Source organism: Raphanus sativus, chromosome 6 (assembly GCF_000801105.2).
Source record: "Raphanus sativus cultivar WK10039 chromosome 6, ASM80110v3, whole genome shotgun sequence".
Taxonomy (NCBI): domain Eukaryota; kingdom Viridiplantae; phylum Streptophyta; class Magnoliopsida; order Brassicales; family Brassicaceae; genus Raphanus; species Raphanus sativus.
Genome location: NC_079516.1, coordinates 53,586,179 through 53,606,746, shown reverse-complemented (window position 1 = coordinate 53,606,746; position 20,568 = coordinate 53,586,179). Strand labels below are relative to the sequence as shown.

General features: G+C 38.0%; 7 protein-coding genes, 1 long non-coding RNA gene and 1 other non-coding gene across 12 annotated transcripts; 7 read left to right on the top strand and 2 right to left on the bottom strand.

The window, feature by feature from the left end:
* The first annotated feature begins 486 nt into the window (after positions 1-486).
* On the top strand, positions 487-1,452 carry LOC130496093 (nuclear transcription factor Y subunit B-5). Its single transcript, XM_056987867.1, has 2 exons — positions 487-601; positions 738-1,452. Exon 2 carries the CDS (start codon positions 743-745, stop codon positions 1,190-1,192), a length of 450 nt encoding a protein of 149 aa, XP_056843847.1. The 5' UTR covers positions 487-601; positions 738-742; the 3' UTR covers positions 1,193-1,452.
* A 1,768-nt stretch (positions 1,453-3,220) lies between these two features.
* Positions 3,221-4,206, bottom strand: LOC108813444 (REF/SRPP-like protein At2g47780). Its single transcript, XM_018586001.2, has 2 exons — positions 3,883-4,206; positions 3,221-3,804 (listed from the first exon to the last, which is right to left on the bottom strand). Exons 1-2 carry the CDS (start codon positions 4,171-4,173, stop codon positions 3,421-3,423), a joined length of 675 nt encoding a protein of 224 aa, XP_018441503.2. The 5' UTR covers positions 4,174-4,206; the 3' UTR covers positions 3,221-3,420.
* Positions 4,207-4,591: 385 nt separating this feature from the next.
* On the top strand, positions 4,592-7,125 carry LOC108813443 (dol-P-Man:Man(5)GlcNAc(2)-PP-Dol alpha-1,3-mannosyltransferase). The gene is made up of 12 exons (XM_018586000.2): positions 4,592-4,798; positions 4,893-5,065; positions 5,136-5,204; positions 5,293-5,450; positions 5,525-5,591; positions 5,671-5,724; positions 5,902-5,990; positions 6,081-6,197; positions 6,275-6,384; positions 6,459-6,537; positions 6,642-6,698; positions 6,804-7,125. Exons 1-12 carry the CDS (start codon positions 4,666-4,668, stop codon positions 6,973-6,975), a joined length of 1,278 nt encoding a protein of 425 aa, XP_018441502.2. The 5' UTR covers positions 4,592-4,665; the 3' UTR covers positions 6,976-7,125.
* LOC108807011 (putative indole-3-acetic acid-amido synthetase GH3.9) lies at positions 7,123-12,689 on the top strand. Of its 3 annotated transcripts, none has more exons than XM_056988755.1 (6): positions 7,123-7,264; positions 7,356-7,494; positions 7,605-10,057; positions 10,179-10,280; positions 11,033-11,859; positions 11,926-12,689. In XM_056988755.1, exons 3-6 carry the CDS (start codon positions 9,762-9,764, stop codon positions 12,492-12,494), a joined length of 1,794 nt encoding a protein of 597 aa, XP_056844735.1. In that variant the 5' UTR covers positions 7,123-7,264; positions 7,356-7,494; positions 7,605-9,761; the 3' UTR covers positions 12,495-12,689. The 3 variants fall into 3 exon arrangements, with proteins under 3 accessions (XP_056844735.1, XP_056844736.1, XP_018434743.2); XM_056988756.1 differs by having other exon boundaries at positions 7,142-7,264; positions 7,433-7,494; XM_018579241.2 differs by lacking the exon at positions 7,123-7,264 and having other exon boundaries at positions 7,268-7,494.
* Positions 12,690-13,825: 1,136 nt separating this feature from the next.
* On the top strand, positions 13,826-13,896 carry TRNAG-CCC (transfer RNA glycine (anticodon CCC)). The gene has a single exon. It is a non-coding gene; the product is annotated as a tRNA-Gly (tRNA).
* Positions 13,897-13,980: 84 nt separating this feature from the next.
* On the top strand, positions 13,981-15,146 carry LOC130496605 (uncharacterized). 2 transcript variants are annotated; one of them, XR_008935762.1, is made up of 4 exons: positions 13,981-14,254; positions 14,381-14,406; positions 14,503-14,769; positions 14,871-15,146. It is a non-coding gene; the product is annotated as an uncharacterized LOC130496605 (long non-coding RNA). The 2 variants fall into 2 exon arrangements; XR_008935761.1 differs by having other exon boundaries at positions 13,981-14,406.
* Positions 15,127-16,381, bottom strand: LOC108812129 (glutathione S-transferase F8, chloroplastic). Its single transcript, XM_018584298.2, has 3 exons — positions 15,987-16,381; positions 15,846-15,894; positions 15,127-15,751 (listed from the first exon to the last, which is right to left on the bottom strand). Exons 1-3 carry the CDS (start codon positions 16,134-16,136, stop codon positions 15,303-15,305), a joined length of 648 nt encoding a protein of 215 aa, XP_018439800.2. The 5' UTR covers positions 16,137-16,381; the 3' UTR covers positions 15,127-15,302.
* A 325-nt stretch (positions 16,382-16,706) lies between these two features.
* On the top strand, positions 16,707-18,082 carry LOC108812130 (universal stress protein PHOS34). The gene is made up of 4 exons (XM_018584299.2): positions 16,707-17,049; positions 17,156-17,250; positions 17,504-17,625; positions 17,738-18,082. The coding sequence occupies exons 1-4, from the start codon at positions 16,866-16,868 to the stop codon at positions 17,823-17,825; spliced, it is 489 nt and encodes a 162-aa protein (XP_018439801.1). The 5' UTR covers positions 16,707-16,865; the 3' UTR covers positions 17,826-18,082.
* A 150-nt stretch (positions 18,083-18,232) lies between these two features.
* On the top strand, positions 18,233-20,568 carry LOC108812128 (E3 ubiquitin-protein ligase RFI2). Its single transcript, XM_018584297.2, has 6 exons — positions 18,233-18,686; positions 19,066-19,241; positions 19,346-19,401; positions 19,495-19,520; positions 19,625-19,931; positions 20,020-20,568. The coding sequence occupies exons 1-6, from the start codon at positions 18,491-18,493 to the stop codon at positions 20,396-20,398; spliced, it is 1,140 nt and encodes a 379-aa protein (XP_018439799.2). The 5' UTR covers positions 18,233-18,490; the 3' UTR covers positions 20,399-20,568.

Sequence of the window (20,568 nt, the reverse complement as noted above, 5' to 3'; positions counted from 1 at the left end):
CTCTATTTTGAAAAATATTGATACAACTATACAAACTGACTATTCTATGGAATAAATTGTCTATAATTTTTTTATTTTCTTACAAATGTTATAACTAATGTATCAATTTTTAATACTATACTAACTCATATTTGTATATGTTTTCTACTTTTGATTCAAAAATTATATTTTTAGGTATTTTATACATAAATCTAATTATACAAATGTTTGATTTGTTTGCATGATCTAATTTTACAAATGTTTGATTTGTTTATATGATGTCCAATAAATATTGGTCATGTAATTTACTGTAGAACGCAAAAAATTATTCGATGTAATTAAGTACATTGTTATTTTCAAATATGTTATATTAGTATACATATTGGAAACCATATATAATATTTAGTATAAACAAAAAATGAAAATTGACACCCTCAAGATCTAGTTGTATAGTTATATGTACTAACAAATCTAATTTTTTCTTTCTTTTTTGGTCAAAATATAAAGCTTCTTTCTATATGGTTTAGCTCCATTAATTGTCTACTTATAAATAAAGCTAATCTAACAACACAAATCTATGTCAAAACGGCTATTTAGCAGTTTTAAACATACAAATATAAATGTAAGAACCTCTCCCTTCCCTGCTCTTTCTTTTGTGCCATTATCACTTGGCGAATTACATGTTTTCGTTTCAAAATTTCAGTATCAACAGTTGTATTTATACTTTAACCATAACGATCTCTCCTCTGTTTTATAAGGTTTGATGGCTGGGAACTATCCATACTTCCATAATCCAATCCCTAGATTCCAAAATTACAACTTTGCGAGCAGCTCATCTCATCATCACCAACATCATGATGGTCTAGTGGTGGAACAAGAGGAAAACATGGTGATAAAAGAACAAGACAGGCTACTCCCGATAGCAAACGTAGGAAGGATCATGAAGAACATTCTCCCACCAAACGCAAAGATCTCTAAAGAAGCAAAAGAGACTATGCAAGAATGTGTCTCCGAGTTCATAAGCTTTGTCACTGGAGAAGCCTCTGATAAATGCCATAAGGAGAAGAGAAAGACAGTTAACGGTGACGATATCTGTTGGGCTATGGCAAATCTAGGGTTTGATGATTACGCTGAGCAGCTCAAAAAGTACTTAAATCGCTACCGAGTTATCGAAGGAGAGAGATCTAATCATCACGGCAAAGAAAGGAGCTAAAATCTTCAACGGATAATTAACTGTTTGATTTCCCTTTTATTTATACGCTCGTGTTTGTTCTCCGACCGGCTTCTTAACATCACCAAATACATGTGGTGATTTATTTATATATATCATATATAGTACTAGAGATATAAAGAAACATATATGATTATTTATGATATATGTATGTGGTTTGAGGCTGTGTAGAGATCTGTGCTAGTCGTTCTTCCTGAGTTTGTTAATTTTTATCGTTAAATTTAAGGGTGTTTTCGATTTTATTTTAGTTATCCATTCATATACATGCATGAAGTATGTATAGGACAAATTGCTGATTATTGTCTATATATTCAGAAACTGGGCATTGGTATATCTATATGTCCATGATATATGCAGATGATTCAGCGATGCATGAACCAGTATTAGGATTTAGTTAGGATGAGTTTTTCTGCTGTATAACTTGGCCTTCTTTTTTTTTCTTTCAAATGATTCAAGTATAGTAATTAATGTTGACTGATAAAAATAAATCTTCGCAGAACATCATTTGTGCCAGTCTTGGCATACCCTACTTGAATGGTTGTCTCTGTCATCTTCAAATTCAAACCGCCAATCATGAATGATGAAAGGTAGACCGATATACAATGCAAAAAAACAAGTTCGTAGGTTTGTTTATTTTGGAAAGTGAAGATATATAGCATGGGGTTCTGGCGTTCTGCTCTAGATTAAACCTACAGTTAGATTAAATCATATATCATATACACTTTCAACATAGTTTTGTACTTGTGGAATTTACATATATTTATATAAATCAATCAATTTTGTCGACGCAACTGGCTTGTTCAGTATATATAAAGTTTTCACTATTAGCAGTTGCACACAGATTTTCACATTAATCACCACTGAAATGTCATTCCCTACACTAAAGTTACATATTTTTGGTTGGATTTTCCGTAAAGTTTAGAACTCAATATATACATATACGCATATGTGCTTTTAGAATCCATGAGCAAAAATTTCATATATTGGAAGTGTTCTAAGACCATGTAAAATAAGAATTTCTTGCTATATCTCTCTCACACTTTTTATTTTTTCAGAAATCAAGAAAGAATTCTTTATTGGAGTTGCTCTAAATGAAGATGGTTAAATTATATATAAATATATACTCATGTCTGACTCATGCTATCGTGGTGAGGTTTTCCTTGCTTAGAGACCCTGGGGGTATGTGGCCGAGAACTGAAAGATCTCTTTCTTTCGCTGAGCTTGGTCATCGAGTTTTGATCGAGAGATGAATGTTTGTGTTTTAAGAAAACCTGAATGGTTGAATCAGGTATATTTTATAGACACTGGTGTATGGTGCATATATTGAATCAAAATACATTAATAAAAAAATTAGATGACGCTAATGCTAATATGCAATAAGCACATGATTTGGAAAGGTAGATGATGTGGTGCTCTTCATTTTGACATTTGATATAAATGTATTGGTGTTGAAAACATGGGTGTGATAATAAAAGACCTTAGTAGAATCATTGTGAATGCAGTTACAAGGAGCTTCTTTCAGAACAAGACTGAATCAAATATTATTAACTTTAGTGGCTTGGGTTTCTTGACAATCAGGACGGTACAATGAGCATGATGAGAAGGATAGTAGCCCACACTCCAGCAAGGTAAGATGCAAAACTGATACAGCGACAAGTACTCAGTCCGAGGGAAGTCGAACATCAGTCCTCATAAATAGAAACCTTGCGCAAGAAACACTAGTTTGTTGTTAATAGGGGACTCAGTTCTATTCCCTGGCTTCTTAATTACAGGTACACTTTATTGCAAACTTTGGTAACCTTTTTCGAGAATAGATGGGAGAGTACTGCACTCTTTTCTTTTTTTTTGACTTTTGTGGACATTCTTTAGGTGATCAACGTGGGAACCTGATCAGTTCGCAAAATAGGTTGCCTTGGAGATTGCTATGAAAAAACTATATATTGCCACTCACATAGAAACTCTAAGGTACTTCTTTCGCTCACTCCTGTTCTCTGTGCGTCTTTTTACAGCAAAGAAAACAGCTCATTAGAGAATGTTGTCTCTTACACTCTTGTTATTTTAAGGAAAAGGCAAATTCTTTAAATGAAATACTGAAAGAAGACTGAAATAACAGTTGCAATTAAAAAAATAAAGGGGGGAAAACAAAGAAAAACAGAGAGTACATATGTAAAAAAAGGGAATTGGAATTATTTTGGATTCTTCAGTACTCACTAATGGGCTCGACAGTGATCTTGTTCCAAAATATCAGAGATCTTCTCGATAGGAATCATCGGTAGATACTCGGCGACGTAGTAGTCTCTGTCTCCGACGTAACGAACCGCGTCGTTATACTTGTCCGACCAGTAAAACGCCGTGGGTATCACTAACTGCGCAACTTGGGGAAATAAAGGCACTCTGTTCAACAACCGCCACACCGTTGCTGCGTAATACTCCGCGACTGGCTCGTACTTGTCGCAAACGCTCCTGGCGATGCTCTTGGTCGTGTCGAGGACGCCGGCGCGTTGCACCTCGGTGGCCACGGTGAGTGCTTGGCTAGAAGCTTGCTTCACCAAAGAGGGAACGTATGTTTCCACATCGTACAACACGTCGTCCACCTTCGGAAAGCATCATGTGTTACCCATCCATTGGTGGCCGAACGGAGCAATGTTTTAAAAAATACTTTTTTTTTTTACCTTGCGGTCGACGAATAAGAGAAGCTTGAAAGGAACGTCATTGAACTTGTCGTATAACGGCGAAAGCACCATTTCAACGGTGGCTTCGATGTTCTCGACACCGAGTTTGAGAGGACCAGCGTTGTCCTTAGCCAACTCGTAGAGCGTCGACAAACAGAGAGCCAAGTAAGTGGCCGCGGTTCTGACGAAACCCAAGTGCTCGAGCTCTTCTCTCCCATCGTCCTCTTCCACAATCAACGAAGAAGACGATGGAGGCACTTCCTCTTCGACTACAATCTCATCTTCAGCCATTATCAAATCTTATTGGAGTCGTTGCATACGAATTTACTCTTTTAAATAGAGGACTGATGAATACATGATCTGTTTTAGTAGACGACGACAAGGATGATTGAAAGAGAGAAGAGGTAGATCGCTAGGACACGTGGGATGATGCTAATGGACCGCTCTCAGTCTCAGCACGTGTCAGGGCATGGGTCGAGACTGTTGCAAGATTAGGCACTGCCATTCCGTCTGGCACGAGACTCGAGGGAAAATGCAAAAATTATGTATTCCTTTTCCATCACGTCTTCAAGCATATTGGGCCTACTTTATACCGTTATTTTCACTTTGGAAAGCCCAAATAAATCAGTTGGGGGGGTGGTAAAAGTCCGAGTGAAGGGCCTATAAGTCTACAGTAATCAGGCCCCAAAACTTAAAAGAGTCTGTTAGAAATAGTCGTCTGTTACGCGGGGGATACTTTGGTTTGCAACAGAGAGACTGGGTGCGATCAGAAAGACGGCGAAAATGGAGGAAAGCAGCTCAAGAGGAGCTTCTGATTATGTAGGCGATCTGTTAAAAAGACCTAAAATTCCATTCGCATTGGCCTTAATCGTCGCTGATGCAATCCTCGTCACACTTATCATCGCCTATGTTCCTTGTTAGAAGATCTACTTTTTTTTTTCTTTTTCTTTTTGATTGATTCCGAAACGGTAAGCTCTCACTCGTTTTTTTTATGTTGGTTGTTAAAACAGACACGAAGATCGATTGGGATGCTTACATGGCACAGGTAAGTGGATTTCTAGGGGGAGAGAGAGAGTATGGGAGGTTGAAAGGCGACACAGGGCCCTTGGTTTATCCGGCTGGTTTCCTCTATGTTTACTCTGCTGTTCAGACTCTGACTGGTGGACAAGTCTTTCCTGCTCAGGTCCCTCTTCCTATCGGAATGTATTTTTGACCATTTGAATAGTTTAAAATGTTTGTCTGTCTGTCTGCAGATTCTTTTTGGTGTTCTCTACATTGTCAATCTGGCTATCGTCTTGTTCATCTATCTCAAGACTGATGTGGTATTAAGTATCTCTTTCTTTAATGATAAAGGAGTTAGTTAAATACATAATGATATTTGTCTCTCTCCTTACTCACTCACTCACTCAGGTGCCATGGTGGGCGCTAACTCTACTCTGTTTATCCAAGCGAATCCATTCCATCTTTGTTCTCCGTCTCTTTAATGACTGTTTTGCCATGACTCTCCTTCATTCCTCCATCGCTTTCTTCCTCTCTCGTCAATGCCATCTCGGCATGCTTCTTTTCAGGCACCCCTCCCTCTCCTTTATATGTTTTTCCATTCCTATCCTTGTCACTCACTTCCTTACCTTCTTGTTTTCAGTGGAGCTGTCTCTATTAAGATGAATGTGCTTCTCTATGCTCCCCCTTTGTTACTTCTGCTTCTAAAGGTATCTCCGAGTATGTGATTTTGTTTCTTTTCTTTATTATTCTTTGATTCCTTCATTTCTCAAGTTTTGCTATTCACAGTCCATGAATATTATTGGAGTCGTATCTGCTTTAGCTACTGCAGCTCTTCTTCAGGTTTCACCTTATTTCTCTTTCATTTCCCTTTTATTCTTTCACCTAATTGTTCTTTTCCTATCTTCTTAACTCTTTGTATCTATCTATTGTAAATAGGTGAGTTGCCGTTTCCAGCTAATTATGTATTTTTGATAATGCACCGACTACCATTCAACTGGTCAGTGAATGGCTTTACAGATACTCGTCGGATTGCCCTTCCTGATTACATATCCCATCTCATACCTTTCCAACGCCTTTGATCTTGGACGTGTTTTTATCCACTTTTGGTATTCTTCTCCCCACCTTCCCTCTAAATCTAACTATGTTGCTAATCGGATCTGAATATAACTTGTACTCTCATTTGTGCTATCAAACAGGTCTGTTAACTTCAAGTTTGTTCCGGAACGAGTTTTTGTGTCCAAAGAATTTGCAGTCTGCTTGTTGATTGCTCACCTATGTCTTCTTGCCGCGTTTGCAAATTATAAATGGTGCAAGTAAGTAGAATCACTCTTTTGACTAGCTCTAAAAGGTCATCTTTCTAATAACGAATTAACTCTGATGCCTTTCCTAGGCATGAAGGTGGGATTATAGGCTTCATGCGTTCTAGGCGTTTCTTCTTGACGCTTCCTTCTTCACTCTCGTTCAGTGATTTGTCAACTTCAGGAATTCTTGCGAAAGAACGTAAGCAATGACTTTATTTTTTAGCATTATATCCATCTTTGCCCTTCCTCACATGCTTTCCACTGGATTAACAGATATTGTCACGACCATGTTTGTTGGGAATTTCGTTGGCGTTGTTTGTGCTCGTTCTCTGCATTACCAATTCTATTCATGGTAACAGAGAGAAAAACAGTTTACTGTCTTATTATTGTTTGTTGACATTTCTGCTGAATCCTGACCTTAAAAACCCAATACTCGTATGATCATATTCATAACAGGTACTTTTATTCGCTACCATATCTGCTATGGAGAACTTCGTTTCCTACTTGGCTGCGGTAAATCACTCTCTGCATTATTGTTACCTGTAAACACACAGTTAATAACAAAAATAATTAAACACTAGTAACCCGTCTTCATGATTTTTTTGTTTGACTGAAAAGCTTGATATTGTTCCTGGGCATCGAGCTTTGCTGGAACGTCTATCCATCAACAGCAGTCTCATCAGCTTTGTTACTGTGTCTACACTTGACCCTCCTATTTGGTCTCTGGTTTGCTCCTTCAGATTATCCTTACTTACTCAAACAAGATCAAAGACACAAAAAGCACAAGTGAACCTTTGATATTAGCTAAAAAATTTACAGTTATATGTATGGGTTTAGCTAATCATATGGTGGTTTATATTAAAAAAATTTCTGTTTCTGTCCAAATATACATGTGTTATTTCGTCCTTGAATTAAACGTTTATCAGTTAAGGTTTCTCTCTTTGCTACTACTTTGTTTATTTATCTGTTTGCGTTCGAGAAGGATGGAAACAAACAATTTCACTTCTTTTGGTTCAGAAGCTATTTGCTGTCCTCGCTAATGGTTCGGAAGTAATGTCCTCAAGGAAAGAAATAAATTAGTATATTTCATAATCTCTCATCTCAGGAACAATTTGATTTGGTCTTCCCAAATGGCATCCTGTACTAAAAGAATAGCTTCGTTTTTTGAAGGGCTGGTGCTTCATTATCGTTTTATGCTCTTAAACTGGGTTCTTAATCAGCTCTTTTCTTGATTTGATGCGCTGTAGAATATGTGCTTCTTTACGAATAACCTGTCTCATTGCAACTGCTAGTTCTTCTTCAACAGATGGTAACTTATGGATTAGACTTTTCATTCTTGTTCTGTTCCTTTCTTCAATCCGTGGTAAAATCTCTTTTCTTTCTTTTCCTGTTTTTTAACTTTGCATTTTGATCATGTAGCATATTACCTAGTTATGATCAAGACAAGTCAAATCCGATACTGGAGTTGGTTCAAGCTAAATCTCAGTAAGGACTCCAGGTCATTCTGTTATCCCCTTCATGATTCCTTCCGACTAATATAACCACGTAGGGTTTACTATTCTTTTATTCTCGAGTGCAATGTTTCTGTTTACTTATTATACATCTACTCATGTGTAACCAAGAAAATCCAATGAATAATGAATACTATTGTCCTTGTTCACTTCCAGCTGATTCATCTAATTGTTCTCTTGTTATTACTTATATATTGGAGTGATCAGTTCTGAAAAAAAGAAGTAAAAAAGACTTTTGGATACAACAACTGTTTCCTTAACCTCCACAGTGATTAGGACATGATGAGTTTAGGATTTTCGTCGTGTTCTTGGTTTACATTAGTCACTGTCTGTCCTTGTGTACTGTTGATCATTGCCTAAAGAAAGTAAACACTGAGTTTTTCAGTCGTAGAAACCCTTTCTTGGTCTCGTGCTGTTTCTGTTAAATATTGATAGAAACTCAAAACTCTCGCTGTTAAAGCATTGGTTGATGAATGCTCGACTCCAGAAGAAGGAAGACGTGAGCTTATTTAAATTAAATTTTACTTAACTTTGTCGACCTATTTTTGTTTTGTACTTATTTTTGTTGCTTACCATGACTCCATGAGTCATCTTCATTTATTTTTCTTTCTCTTAATAAATAAGATAAGACTCGATGGTTACACGGTCCTGATACATGTAATACGGCATCCATTGAATCTAAGTTTTTTTTGTCCTCTCATGAGAAATTAGTAGGAAATGCTTACTCTTGAAATTGTTCATAGCCACCTTTCAAATTTGCCTAAGATTGACAACTTCTTCTTAAAGCTGATAACATCTTGTCTGTTGCTTTTTTGTTGATCATAGATTCCACTAACACAAAGATGCAAAGAAAAGGTGAAAGGTTTTTAACTTTTTTGCAACTTGCACTGGAATAATAAATATTTCACTTATAGAGTCCAAAGTTTGATTGTGACATTGGAACAGTCATGTATTTTCTTAGACATAGGGTTCACCAGGGCTCTACAATATTGTTTCTTGCACTTGCATGGTTCAAATTTAAAAATATAGAGAGGGAAAAAGATATACGTTTTATTGATTTTGTGCTGTTTATCCTCCTCAGCATTAAACAAGGAAGAGATCCTGCTTGTGGATAAGGCTGTGACCCATTAGTATCTGAGTTTAAAGAATTTTAGATATATCTCTTTTGTTTTTTATGGGAATAGTGAGAAGTGAATCACTATGCATGGATTACTCGCAAAAGGGTTAATAGTGCAATACATTATATATGCTAAACTGAGTCACCAAAATGTCAGAGAGATCCAAGTTTAGCTTTTTGTATGCTTTGTTTGTCACTAACCTTTCTGCATATGGAAAAAGAATCCACCCCCAACAGCCTCCACAATGTCGGGTTAGAGTTGTTCCTCTTGAGGGACAGAGCAGCGTCAGCAATTGTTTAGTTAGTGGTGGACTTTCCGCTAAATTTATCAGATGCGGCGAGCACCAAACGCATCATGTTCTAAAGCTTGATGATCATAAAAAATTGTGGTCCCCTTCTGGGATTTCCTGATAAAAAAAAAAGGATGGTTGAGATTGATTTACTTATTCTCATGCTGAACAGTTTCTTCATTTACTGAGAAATGTTAATGAATCTTATTTGGTAGCTGTAACATGACTCAGGCTGATCACATTCATAGCCATTAAGGTCCATGTTTGTGGTGTTAATCACCAGAAGAGGTGTTATGTGACACAAAGTCAACTTAAAACTGATATGCTAGATTTGGTTCAAAGTAAAAGTAGAGGGAAGCTATGTGTCGACGCAATATTGTTTTGTCAGTGTCTAAGTACATTTTTTTTCTTATACGTATTGTCCTTGAAGCTGAGCTTGCATTATTGATGATATCAGCACTGATCTTTTTTTTTCTAGTTTCCTTTAACTGATATATTTCAAGGACAAAGCTAATATCCATTTCTGGGTATGTAAATATGGCTAACCCATTATAAATACACCTTCTTGTTATGAGTCCTGAGGCATTCATCACATCCCTTCTTCTTCATCTTTTTTCTTCTTCTTCTTTTAGTGTTGTCTTTGGTTTAAGCTAAAGAAATGGATCGACTGAAGTTTGATTACAACCACAAGGGTGACAATGCATTAAAAGAACTCGAGAGGATCACCTCCAAGGCTGCTGAAGTTCAAGATAAGATTTTATGTGGTATCTTAGAACGGAACAAGGACACACAGTACTTGAGCAAGTACATGAAAGGCTCTAAGGACGTCCTGGAGTTTAAACGCTCTGTGCCAATCATCACGTACAAAGATGTCTGTCCTTACATTCAGAGAATTGCAAAGGGAGAAGACTCTTCTCTTATTACTGGTCATCCTATCACTGAGATACTATGCAGGTCGATTTCTATTTCTAGCCTGAATCTTACTTAGTAACTGCTTCCCCTTCCTTTGTGTTTGATTATAAACTTGTGTATAGCTAAATAAATGTATCTGCTTGCTTTTGCTTGCATGTTGCAGCTCAGGAACTTCTGGTGGAGAGCCGAAGCTAATGCCAACCATTTCCGAAGATCTTGATCGGCGCACCTTTGTCTACAATCTTATAACTCCAATCCTGAACAAGTTAGTACAATGTTTGCTGTTAATATTCAGCCCTGATATACTTTAACATCCTCCTCGGTGCTCTTTTAAGAGTAATGATTAGTGAAGAAAGAGTTACATCTTACGTGCACATGAATATTTACTTGATAAAAAGAAAAAACAAAGTGGCTGATCTCATATTCCATAAAAGAACCACTATGACTGTTCCTGTGGTTGTAGGATAGTGGATATGTCTCAAAATCTGACCTATGGAAGTGGGAAGTACACATCACATCAAATTCCTGATCGATGTTATTATCCACTGGAAATATTTAATTAAAAATAAAAAGGAAAAAACTTTAAAAAGGTTAACGATAGGCTTCAATGTGAATATTGTTTCATTATAATTGTAGGCACTTACATTTGGAATCTAGATACACATACATAGAGGTACCGGCCGTGGTACCAATAAATCGTCATAGTAGGTTGCTCAATGCTCACTAAGGAAGTTTCCTTTCTGCTTTAAGTTTTTGTGTTTGCTTTTTGTGGAAATTTAGTGGTATCATATCATGTCATGTACTATAAAGTTTGCATCCACACGCCGTTTTGATGTCCCCACCCAAAGATTCTCTGAGAATTTTGAACAGCACTCACTAAACCTCAAGAATCTTTTCATATCCACTACTGATGTTTTATTTTTCTTTTTCTTTTACCTCTTTTACCATCATCATCTCTCTTTGCTACTCTGTTTTTTGACTGAGATTTATTAATATTTATTATGTATTTACTGACAGGTATCTAGAAGGACTTGACAAAGGAAAAACAATGTACCTAAATTTCGTCAAAACTGAAACATCAACTCCTTGTGGTTTACCAATCCGATCTGTCCTCACTAGCTACTACAAGAGTAAACATTTCCAGTGCCGACCTTATGATCCATTCAACGACTTAACCAGTCCCATCCAAACCATCCTTTGTGAAGACAGCAACCAAAGCATGTACTGTCAGTTGCTTGCCGCTCTTATTCACCGTCACAAAGTCATGCGTCTAGGAGCTGTCTTTGCTTCTGCGTTTCTCCGTGCAATCTCTTATCTCGAGCGAAAATGGAGCCAGCTCTGCCAAGATATCCGAACCGGTCATCTCAGTCCCATGATCACCGATCCAGGATGCCAGATGGCGATGGCTTCCCTTTTAGCGACGCCAAATCCTGGCTTAGCTGACGAGATTGAAGATATCTGTGGACGCTCGTCATGGAAAGGGATTCTGTGTCAGCTCTGGCCTCAAGCAAAGTTCATTGAAGCAGTAGTGACAGGGTCAATGGCTCAATACATACCAGCTCTTGAGTTCTTTAGCCAAGGCAAGATTCCGTTGGTTTGTCCAATGTATGCTTCCTCCGAGACTTACTTTGGGGTCAACGTGAAACCACTCTCGAAACCATCTGACGTCGTTTTCACTCTATTGCCTAACATGTGCTACTTCGAGTTTATTCCTCTCGGCAAAAACGGGACTCTCTCTTTTGACGTAGAGGACGACGAAGAAGAAGTCCCCTGTGATAAAGTCGTTGACTTGGTCGACGTCAAACTCGGACGCTACTATGAGCTGGTCGTCACAACTTTCGCAGGTAAAGAAGACATTGGTTACATTGTATTCTCTTTTTAAGACAGCTCTGACTCTTGCATTGAAACAGGATTGTACCGTTACAGAATCGGCGATGTTCTCCAAGTGGCGGGGTTCTACAACAAAGCACCACAGTTCAGGTTTATCTGCAGGAGAAACGTGGTTCTAAGCGTCGACTTAGACAAAACAAACGAGGAAGATCTTCACAGGAGCATCACGCTGGCCAAGAAGAAGCTTGAAAACAAGGCATTCCTCGCGGAGTACACGAGCTACGCGGATACTTCATCAGTTCCAGGTCACTACGTGCTCTTCTGGGAGATCCAGTGGCTCGAACCCGATGGTGATGATCATCAACAAAAGCTGATGATGGAAGAGTGTTGCATTGCGGTTGAGGAAGAGCTTGATTACATATACAGGCAATGCAGGAAGAGAGATAGATCGGTGGGGCCTTTAGAGATAAGAGTGGTGAAGGCAGGAACGTTCGAGAAACTGATGGATATGATAATAAGCCAAGGAGGGTCGCTTAATCAGTACAAAACGCCGAGATGTGTTAAGTCCAACAGTGCTATGCTCAAGCTCTTGGACGGCCACGTGATCGGTTCCTTCTTTAGCCCTCGTGATCCAACCTGGTCCCCTTGATTTAAAACATGTTATATTGATCGTAGAGAGACTACAATTTGCTAGTAATCAGTAGTCTATAATAGCCAATGGGATCCTATTTGCTGCAATACTAGTAGAACTATAGCAGGCGCGCGTGTGAGTGCACTTGTTTTTATTGATAAGAAATGTTATAGGAAACTTTGATATATGATGATTACCATTCACGACTTAAAATATACGATGGAGAAAACTTTTTTTTTCTTTTTTTTCGAATAAGCATATTTAGATCGTGCTATTGAACAAACTGATTTGTTCAAAACAAAACAGGAATGATTTGCTTTCATTGTCATACTTTTTTTTGTCACGATCTTAATTTCATTGTCATACATTTGTGTTAAAATGTAGTAAATATTATTAATATTTTTTTATTTTCATCTTATGAATTTATAATAATTATTTTAATAGTTAAATAAAATAGAAAAATATTCTATTTAAAAATTAAAAGTATTCTTTTTAATAAATTCAATTTTTAATCATATAAAAATGAATTGACAAAATGTTGTAAAAAATAAATATAGTTTAAGTTTTATGGTAAAAATTGAATAAACCAAAAAATCAACAGTAAATAAATCGAACTAAATCAAAATAAATATAGTTTTTATATGGTATCATATTTTTATAAATCAAAATACTAAAAAGTTGAACCAAGATCGGACCACACACTCGCATAAAAAACTTTAGATATATAATTTTTAACTCCATGCAAAGCGTGGATCTTAAACTATATAGAAGACTTTTTTAAAAAAGTCATCATCCTTTGGAGTCCAACCTCAAGCCCTCTTGAAACAAAAGCTATAGGCTACATGTGAGTGAGGTAAAGCTCTTGGCATATACTAAAGTAACCATGTGCGCCTGTTTCCAGACTCGGAACGTTCTTGATTGCTTGCAACTGCACCAACTCTCCATCTCAACCTTCATTAGTTATGATCTCATCCAAGAATTGTAATGCCAGTTTCATTCATGTGGCTGATACTTTTTTTAAGTTCTCACATGGCTTTTGAGGAAGTGTTGTCTCATTGAGCAATTGAAGTGTGTTTCCTGGCCCAAACATTTAACACAAGAGCCCAATTAGTTTGGATTAAAAGAAAAAGAAAAAAAAATGAAGATCCATCTGTTGTTAGCTACAAAGTTAATTACATCATCCACTTTGTTGCCGGTGGTCCGTCTTCATGCTCTGTCGGCACTATATCTTATCAGGATCATGGATAAATGCCATGTTATCTGTAAACATGGCTTCTAACAGACAGAATATGCAAATATGGCTTCTAAACATTGTCTGTGTTCAAGATTAATCAGAAAAAAGACATGAAGCGCATCTGGTGTAGTGGTATCATAGTACCCTCCCACGGTACTGACCAGGGTTCGATTCCCTGGATGCGCATAATTTTTTTATTTTTTTCTCCAACAGTGATCCGGTTTGGTTTGCATAAACTTTTGGGTTTGGTTAATGATTAGTAGTTCCAAAAAAATCTTTCAAGTTTGCAGCAGAAAACCTGTGAAACTGTAGGTGAAAAATTAATGTCCATTCACAAAATAAAGGCTTATCCAGATGTAATGAAAAGAATCTTTGGACCAAGACTGCCAGTTTTCTCGAAGGAAGAATCAGAACAAGTGAAAGGCTCATCTGACTTTGTAGGAATCATTCACTATCTTGCTGCTTCTGTCTCAAAATCCGAAACTTCTCTTCTTCCAGGGGACTCCGATTTCTTCTGAGACATGGACGTTTAATTCTTTGACTTGTGTGAATCATAACTAAAATAACTCTTTGCTCTATTTTTTCTTTTGTTATCTCCACCGATGTTTCTTGTGTTTATGCTGATCATCATCTTATCTTCTTCTTTGTTTTACTGCTTTGGGAAGGGCAGACTTCGGGAATTTCTCAGCTTTCCAGGTAAAGAGTATGTAAAAATCCTTACTATACAGCTTCATGTTTTCCCATCTCAATCCATCCCTTCTTAGTTGCTTTTTGTTTTCGTTTGGACAAAAGTATGATGTTGCCCCATGGGCTATGGAAGGTCTCCTAGAGTACATAAAACAGAGTTATGCCAATCCTCCTGTCTACATTCTTGAGAATGGTCTCTCTCTCTCTTCCTCTCTTTCTCTCTTGTTTTTGTCTGAGTGAGTCTGCTCAATTCCCTTGCCCATGCAAACGAACACGTAAACCAATGAAGCAAGACTTGCAGCTGCAAGAGAAGAACACACCAAGGATTGAGTTCTTACATGTTTACATTGGTGCTGTTCTTAAAGCCGTTAGGTAAGTAGAGTGTTTCTTTACTGGATCTTCCCTTCTCTGTTCTCCTGTCAGTGGTCATAAATAATTAAAAAAAAAAAAACAAAGACACTTTCTACATGCAGGAATGGATCAGATACGAGAGGCTACTTAGTTTTGGATTGTACTCTGCTGATTTCAGCGATCCTCAACTCATCGCAAGAGATCATCCAAACTCTCTGCTCATTGGTACTCTGCTTTCCTCAAGGGCAGTACCACCTTTCTTGGTTCCCAAGGCATCACGAAATTGCAGAGCAACTTATCTTCCTTATACTACTAGTCTTTTTGTTGCATTTATATGGTTAAAGTCCGATAATTGAATATGATAACGCTTATTGTTTAGCTACATGATCTCCGTTGTTTTTATTGCACAACAAACACATAACACAAAAAAAAAAAAAAAAAAAAAGAGAGTAAGAGGTACATAACCTAATAATAATGATAATTAAGCAACAAGGAACAAATCATTTATGTCAAACCACAGGAAAATATCTCAGAGATGTAAGAAAGGCACCATGTCACTTCTTCTGGAGGTTAAGAACCTTAACCCAAGCAGGCCTTGCAGTTATCTTCTTGATCCACTCGCTAACCTTAGGGCGAGACTCAAAGAGCTTCTTGGATTCGGTGCCCATCAAGTAATAGATGATTGGGAGGTGGTGGAGATCAGCCAGAGTGAAGCAATCACCAGCCAAGAAGGGGGATTTGGAGAGCCTGGCCTCGTAGATATCCAAGACCTTGACCAACTTAGCTTCGAGCTCTTCCGCAGCGGCTGGATCAGTGGTCATGCCAAGCATGCCTTTGAAGACACGCTCGTAGGCTAACTTAGAGGCGATAGGGTCAAACTGTTGACCTTCAACTTGAAGCCACACCTTTGTGATGGCCTTCAGTTTCTTGCAGCCTTGGCAGAGAAGCTTCTCGCCTTTGTCGCTGTACTCCTCTGCTATGTACTCTGTGATGGCTCTTGACTCTGAAAAAAAAAAACAAAATGAATTCATGTGTGACATTGATACTTGACTAACACGTAATGAAAACAAATATATACATTAAAAGAAAGAACTAACCGAAAAGCGTCAAATCACCGTCTAGGAGAGCAGGGATTTGACCGAAGGGCTAAAAAAAAGAGCAGAGTAGAATGGTCAGATATGTGATGATGAAAAGAAAACCAAACCAAACCAAAGCTGTGTAGAGACGAGAGTTATTACGTTGAGAGAAATGAGAGGCTCCTGCTTGTGAGCACCGCCTTTCATGTCGACGGGGACTAACTCGAAATCGAGACCCTTCTCGTAAAGAGTAGCGAGAACGCGCATTGTGGTCGTGGATATGGGAACTCCGTGAACTTTGATGCCGGCCATTCTTGATTTGAAAGACAAAGTGAAGGGATGATGAATGTTTTGTGTGTTTTATAGGAGAAAGAAGGCAATGGAAGAAGAAGTCGTTGTTGCCATTTTTTTCTTTGCACAAACTTCTCACCACCACGTCTCCTCCCGTTTTCTCTCCCTCTCTCTCTCTATTTCTTTGTAACCTAACTATTAGTATCGCTAATTAAAGCGTCAGTCAGATGTTTCTCATCCCATATTCTGTTTTTATATATCCTTTGTTGAACTCGTTTTTTTTTATATTGCTACAAATTCGAATATGAAAACTATACATATAGAAAATGATGCCATGTGTTCAATATTACATGCATGGTATCAGTCCACCAAGTTTGTTTAAAGATGGTAACGTTTTAAATTGATTTATATCCGAATTTATCAGTCAACAATGATAAAAAGGATAATATCCAAATCACAAAACAACAAGTGTAGGGTAGGTATATTTGGGGTACGTAAATCAAATATGTGGTGGAGGCAGGAATATGTTGGGTATAGTAATTAATAATGTTCAATAAAGTAACGAGGACCACCCACGTAATCAAAAAGTATCGCATTCATTCCTCTTCCAGTTGTACTTGTATACGAACTCCTCCTCATTTTTAATTTAACGTGATCTTTCTCTCTTTCTCTGCTACAATTTGGAAACTTCTAGCTAATTAAGGCTTCTTCTTTAATTTGAAAGCAAGACCACATTTTTAATTTCTTCATATGGATACCGGAGAGGAGAAACCTGTTGTGGTCGTCGGTATCGACGAAAGCGAGCAGAGCACTTACGCCTTGGAGTGGGCCCTCGATCGTTTCTTCGTTCCCTTCTCTCCTAATTTTCCCTTTAAGCTCTTCATCGTCCATGCCAAACCTAACGCCGTCTCTGCCGTTGGTCTCGCTGGTCCCGGTACCCTCTTTGATTGACTAGCTCGTGTAGTGTATTCTAGCTAGTGTTCTCTGTTTCAGGTAGATATATATCATTTGGGGTTTTTTTTTTTTTTTTCTTCCTGTAGGAACTGCGGAGGTTGTGCCTTATGTTGATTCCAATTTGAAGCATATGGCTGCTAGGGTTATCGAGATGGCCAAAGGAATCTGTCAGAGCAAATCTGTACGTATTCACTTTTCATCACTTCTTCGACTAATAGTTCATAAATGATAATTATAAGAGAGCTTACAAGATGATGTTATTTTTCCTTGAATAAATTCATCATGTACTATTGGACTGTTTGATGAGCTACATCATTCAAGCTAAAGATGCTGGCTAGTTTTTTCCACCTTAATTTTATGATATTTATATCTATTTTTTTTGGTTACGTCTATCTTCTTCTCAGTCACTAATTCTATAAGTTTGTGCCGTGTAGGTTCATGGCGCTAAATTTGAAGTTTTTGAAGGTGATGCAAGAAGTATCCTGTGCGATGTTGTGGATAAACACCATGCTTCTCTTCTTGTCGTGGGAAGCCACGGTTATGGAGCTATCAAGAGGTGATAATTATTTTTAAAAAAAAGAACGATAAATCTCTTAACAATATTTCAAACATATACTAGTTTTCCCCGGTTTCCTGACAATCATCACTTGTGGGGATTATGATTACAGGGCGGTTCTGGGGAGCGTGAGCGACTACTGTGCGCATCATGCTCATTGCTCGGTGATGATCGTGAAGAAGCCAAAGATAAAGGGCTGATGATCACCTAACAACCCAAGCTGTTTATCTCAGTCAAATTAAGCTAAGGTCTCATCTGCATAGTCAAATAAAATGTGAAACGATCCAAAGACAAAATCATGTATCATTTATATATCATCTTCTACATTTTGTACGTATGTGCGTGACATCAAATATTTGTGTGTAAAATTGTTTTATTGCATGGCATGTACTCTTGAATCCATTAAACTATTTTTCTTTTAAAAAAATTATATAATACAACTGTGGTTATCTGCTTACCTTACAAAACTTAGACAAATAAAAACTTACAAAAATCATCTCATATGAGAGAGAGAGAGAAAAGACTGTTGTTGGCTAATGATTCGGGACTTTGGATATATCCGAATAGAAAAACTATATAATAAAATAAAAACTATACAGAGTCCAAGAAATAAAAAAGAAAAGAAAAGGAGAAATGTTGAGTCCAATGTCATTGTCTGGTTTTCAACAAGGGAGGGAAGGATAGACATACATATGTAAAGGAGATTATTACCGCATCGGCTTTCGAAAAGGCAGACCAATTCGGAGAGAGAGAGAGAGAGAGAGAGCGACGGAGATGGTTTTTGTTTGACATTTTTCGAAAACCGAGATTATTATTTGTTGTTGTGTGTTCCCTCCGATCGAGACTAGGCTAGGTGGAGATAGAGATGGCCGGAGCTAATGATGATGATGATGATCGTAACAACCAATCGACGGCACATGTCCGTGGAAAACGCGGGAACAAGGAGGAGGAGGATTCTTCTACTCTTGTTGAAATCTCGTGCTCGATATGCCTCGAGTTGGTGATCGACGACGGTTCCAGATCCATGGCTAAGCTCCAATGTGGTCACCAATTCCATTTGGGTATTTCCGACCAATCTAACTTGTTTGATCCTCTTTCTGCTTTATATTTGGATTCCCCGGATCCAATTCAATTTCATCATCTTATCTTAGTAGACCGACCATTTATTCAAAACGTAATTTTTTTTTTGTATTTTCTAATGGTAGATTTGAAGTACAAATGGATGTGAGATTTCCTTGTGAACACTACTACTACTAGCATATGTATGACTTATATATATATATATTAGCTAAAGCTTAAATCGCACTTGTATGAGGATGAAGTTACAATCTCTAACAAATGTGGCTACCATCTTTGTGGTGTTTTCTCTTGCTAACATACATATACGTATGGCTTTTACACCCTTCAGCTGCCTTTTGTTTTGGGTGTTTCTAATTGCAGACTGCATCGGATCCGCTTTCAACATGAAAGGAACCATGCAATGCCCTAACTGTCGTAATGTTGAAAAGGGTCAGTGGCTATTTGCCAATGCTTCTTCTACTCGTCTCTTTCCTGAGTTTGTCATGGAAGATTGGATCCCTGATGAAGATTTGTATGCTTTAAGCTACCCTGAAATGGTATATAACCCTCACTTCTTTTTTTTTTGTTTGTTTTCTTTTCCTGTACATGGAAACTGTGCTTTTTTCTTTAATCATCGCTAGTTTTTCCTCAAAATTTGCAGCAATATCGGGTCCATTGGTGCCCCTTTGGTGAGCTCTCTCAAGCTGCTTCATTCGAGTAAGCCTCCCTTTACCATTTTCATCTCTCTTTTTGCTACTGACAGAGAGAATGCTCATCCTTTTTGCTCCTATTCTTTGCTGTATGTTGCAGTGAACTGGAACCTTCAGCCACTACATGTAAGTTAGTTAGACGCTGTTGATCGATTGTTCTATATAATACCGAATCATTTCGTTTTGGCTTGATGATTTGAGTGACATTTCTCTTCTCTCCTATTCTTTAGATCATAATGAGTTCCATGGGCCCCATGCCATTGCTATGAACCATTCATATCCTGCATACGTTGCACCAGGCCCAGCCTCCACTCCAAGAACTAGGGATAACAGCAACAACGCAGATGACCATCCCTGGAACAGCCACTCTACTGACCACTTTCACCAGCTCTCTGTTGCTCCCCACTATCACCATCATCATCATCATCATCATTCTACATCGTTTTCTCTTCCACGTGCTCATGTAGTTGATGGTGAAATCGACTCTTCAGCAGCACGGGGCATTTCTCATCCACACCCATTTCTCTTTAGTTATCGGTTAGCTCCGTGTTGCTCTCAGTAATATCTTCCCAACTTTTGCAGCCAGTTTAAGAATGTTTTTTTCTTTTGGATTTGGGCAATGTAGGTCTAGTCCAAGAACCTCACCAGCAGCTAACACTCAACAAGGAAGCAGCAGCAGCGCCGTGCAAATGCGTGAACACCTTCACACGCAGCAGCAGCAGCAGCAGCAGCAGCATCATGTTTATAGTAATCAGAGGCAACATCATGTTAATGGTCCCAATCTCGCATCACCTCTGGTCTCTGTGACAAGAAGGGGATTACAGCCACTACCAACCCCAGATCAGAACGTTGGATTCTTCATTTATCCACCACCACAAGCACCGAGCACCTCAGGTGAACGAGAAAGCGATCAGTTTCATCCTTGGGAGAGAGATTGGTTTCCACATTTCCCTCTCCCCTCGATTCACCGCACAATCTCTAGCTTCTGGCACAGACACTTCTGAGAGAAGAAATCTTACCAGGCGTATGAACAATGTATAAAAAGATGAAAACTGGGAACTTGTTTGATGAATCAAAATTTGTTTATGATGTAACTATAACTTGGTTTTCCAATGTACATTTGTGGCCTTGCCAAGAATCGTTGGTTATTAAACAGAAAGATTCAACCCCGACT

What these genes read in the sequence shown, in the direction of transcription:
- LOC108812129 (XM_018584298.2), bottom strand. Translation starts at nt 16,136, where the DNA reads ATGGCCGGCATCAAAGTTCACGGAGTTCCCATATCCACGACCACAATG. An exon ending in AGCCTCTCATTTCTCTCAAC is followed by an intron (nt 15,895 to 15,986) that starts GTAATAACTCTC and finishes TCTTTTTTTTAG; the next exon opens with CCCTTCGGTCAAATCCCTGC. An exon ending in CGGTGATTTGACGCTTTTCG is followed by an intron (nt 15,752 to 15,845) that starts GTTAGTTCTTTC and finishes TTTTTTTTTCAG; the next exon opens with AGTCAAGAGCCATCACAGAG.
- LOC108813444 (XM_018586001.2), bottom strand. Translation starts at nt 4,173, where the DNA reads ATGGCTGAAGATGAGATTGTAGTCGAAGAGGAAGTGCCTCCATCGTCT. An exon ending in TCTTATTCGTCGACCGCAAG is followed by an intron (nt 3,805 to 3,882) that starts GTAAAAAAAAAA and finishes TGCTTTCCGAAG; the next exon opens with GTGGACGACGTGTTGTACGA.
- LOC108807011 (XM_056988755.1), top strand. Translation starts at nt 9,762, where the DNA reads ATGGATCGACTGAAGTTTGATTACAACCACAAGGGTGACAATGCATTA. An exon ending in ATCACTGAGATACTATGCAG is followed by an intron (nt 10,058 to 10,178) that starts GTCGATTTCTAT and finishes TGCATGTTGCAG; the next exon opens with CTCAGGAACTTCTGGTGGAG. An exon ending in GGTCGTCACAACTTTCGCAG is followed by an intron (nt 11,860 to 11,925) that starts GTAAAGAAGACA and finishes GCATTGAAACAG; the next exon opens with GATTGTACCGTTACAGAATC.
- LOC108812130 (XM_018584299.2), top strand. Translation starts at nt 16,866, where the DNA reads ATGGATACCGGAGAGGAGAAACCTGTTGTGGTCGTCGGTATCGACGAA. An exon ending in CGTTGGTCTCGCTGGTCCCG is followed by an intron (nt 17,050 to 17,155) that starts GTACCCTCTTTG and finishes TTCTTCCTGTAG; the next exon opens with GAACTGCGGAGGTTGTGCCT. An exon ending in GGTTATGGAGCTATCAAGAG is followed by an intron (nt 17,626 to 17,737) that starts GTGATAATTATT and finishes TTATGATTACAG; the next exon opens with GGCGGTTCTGGGGAGCGTGA.
- LOC108812128 (XM_018584297.2), top strand. Translation starts at nt 18,491, where the DNA reads ATGGCCGGAGCTAATGATGATGATGATGATCGTAACAACCAATCGACG. An exon ending in TGGTCACCAATTCCATTTGG is followed by an intron (nt 18,687 to 19,065) that starts GTATTTCCGACC and finishes TTCTAATTGCAG; the next exon opens with ACTGCATCGGATCCGCTTTC. An exon ending in GGAACCTTCAGCCACTACAT is followed by an intron (nt 19,521 to 19,624) that starts GTAAGTTAGTTA and finishes CCTATTCTTTAG; the next exon opens with ATCATAATGAGTTCCATGGG.
- LOC130496093 (XM_056987867.1), top strand. Translation starts at nt 743, where the DNA reads ATGGCTGGGAACTATCCATACTTCCATAATCCAATCCCTAGATTCCAA.
- LOC108813443 (XM_018586000.2), top strand. Translation starts at nt 4,666, where the DNA reads ATGGAGGAAAGCAGCTCAAGAGGAGCTTCTGATTATGTAGGCGATCTG. An exon ending in CTACTGCAGCTCTTCTTCAG is followed by an intron (nt 5,725 to 5,901) that starts GTTTCACCTTAT and finishes ATGGCTTTACAG; the next exon opens with ATACTCGTCGGATTGCCCTT. An exon ending in CATTACCAATTCTATTCATG is followed by an intron (nt 6,538 to 6,641) that starts GTAACAGAGAGA and finishes TATTCATAACAG; the next exon opens with GTACTTTTATTCGCTACCAT.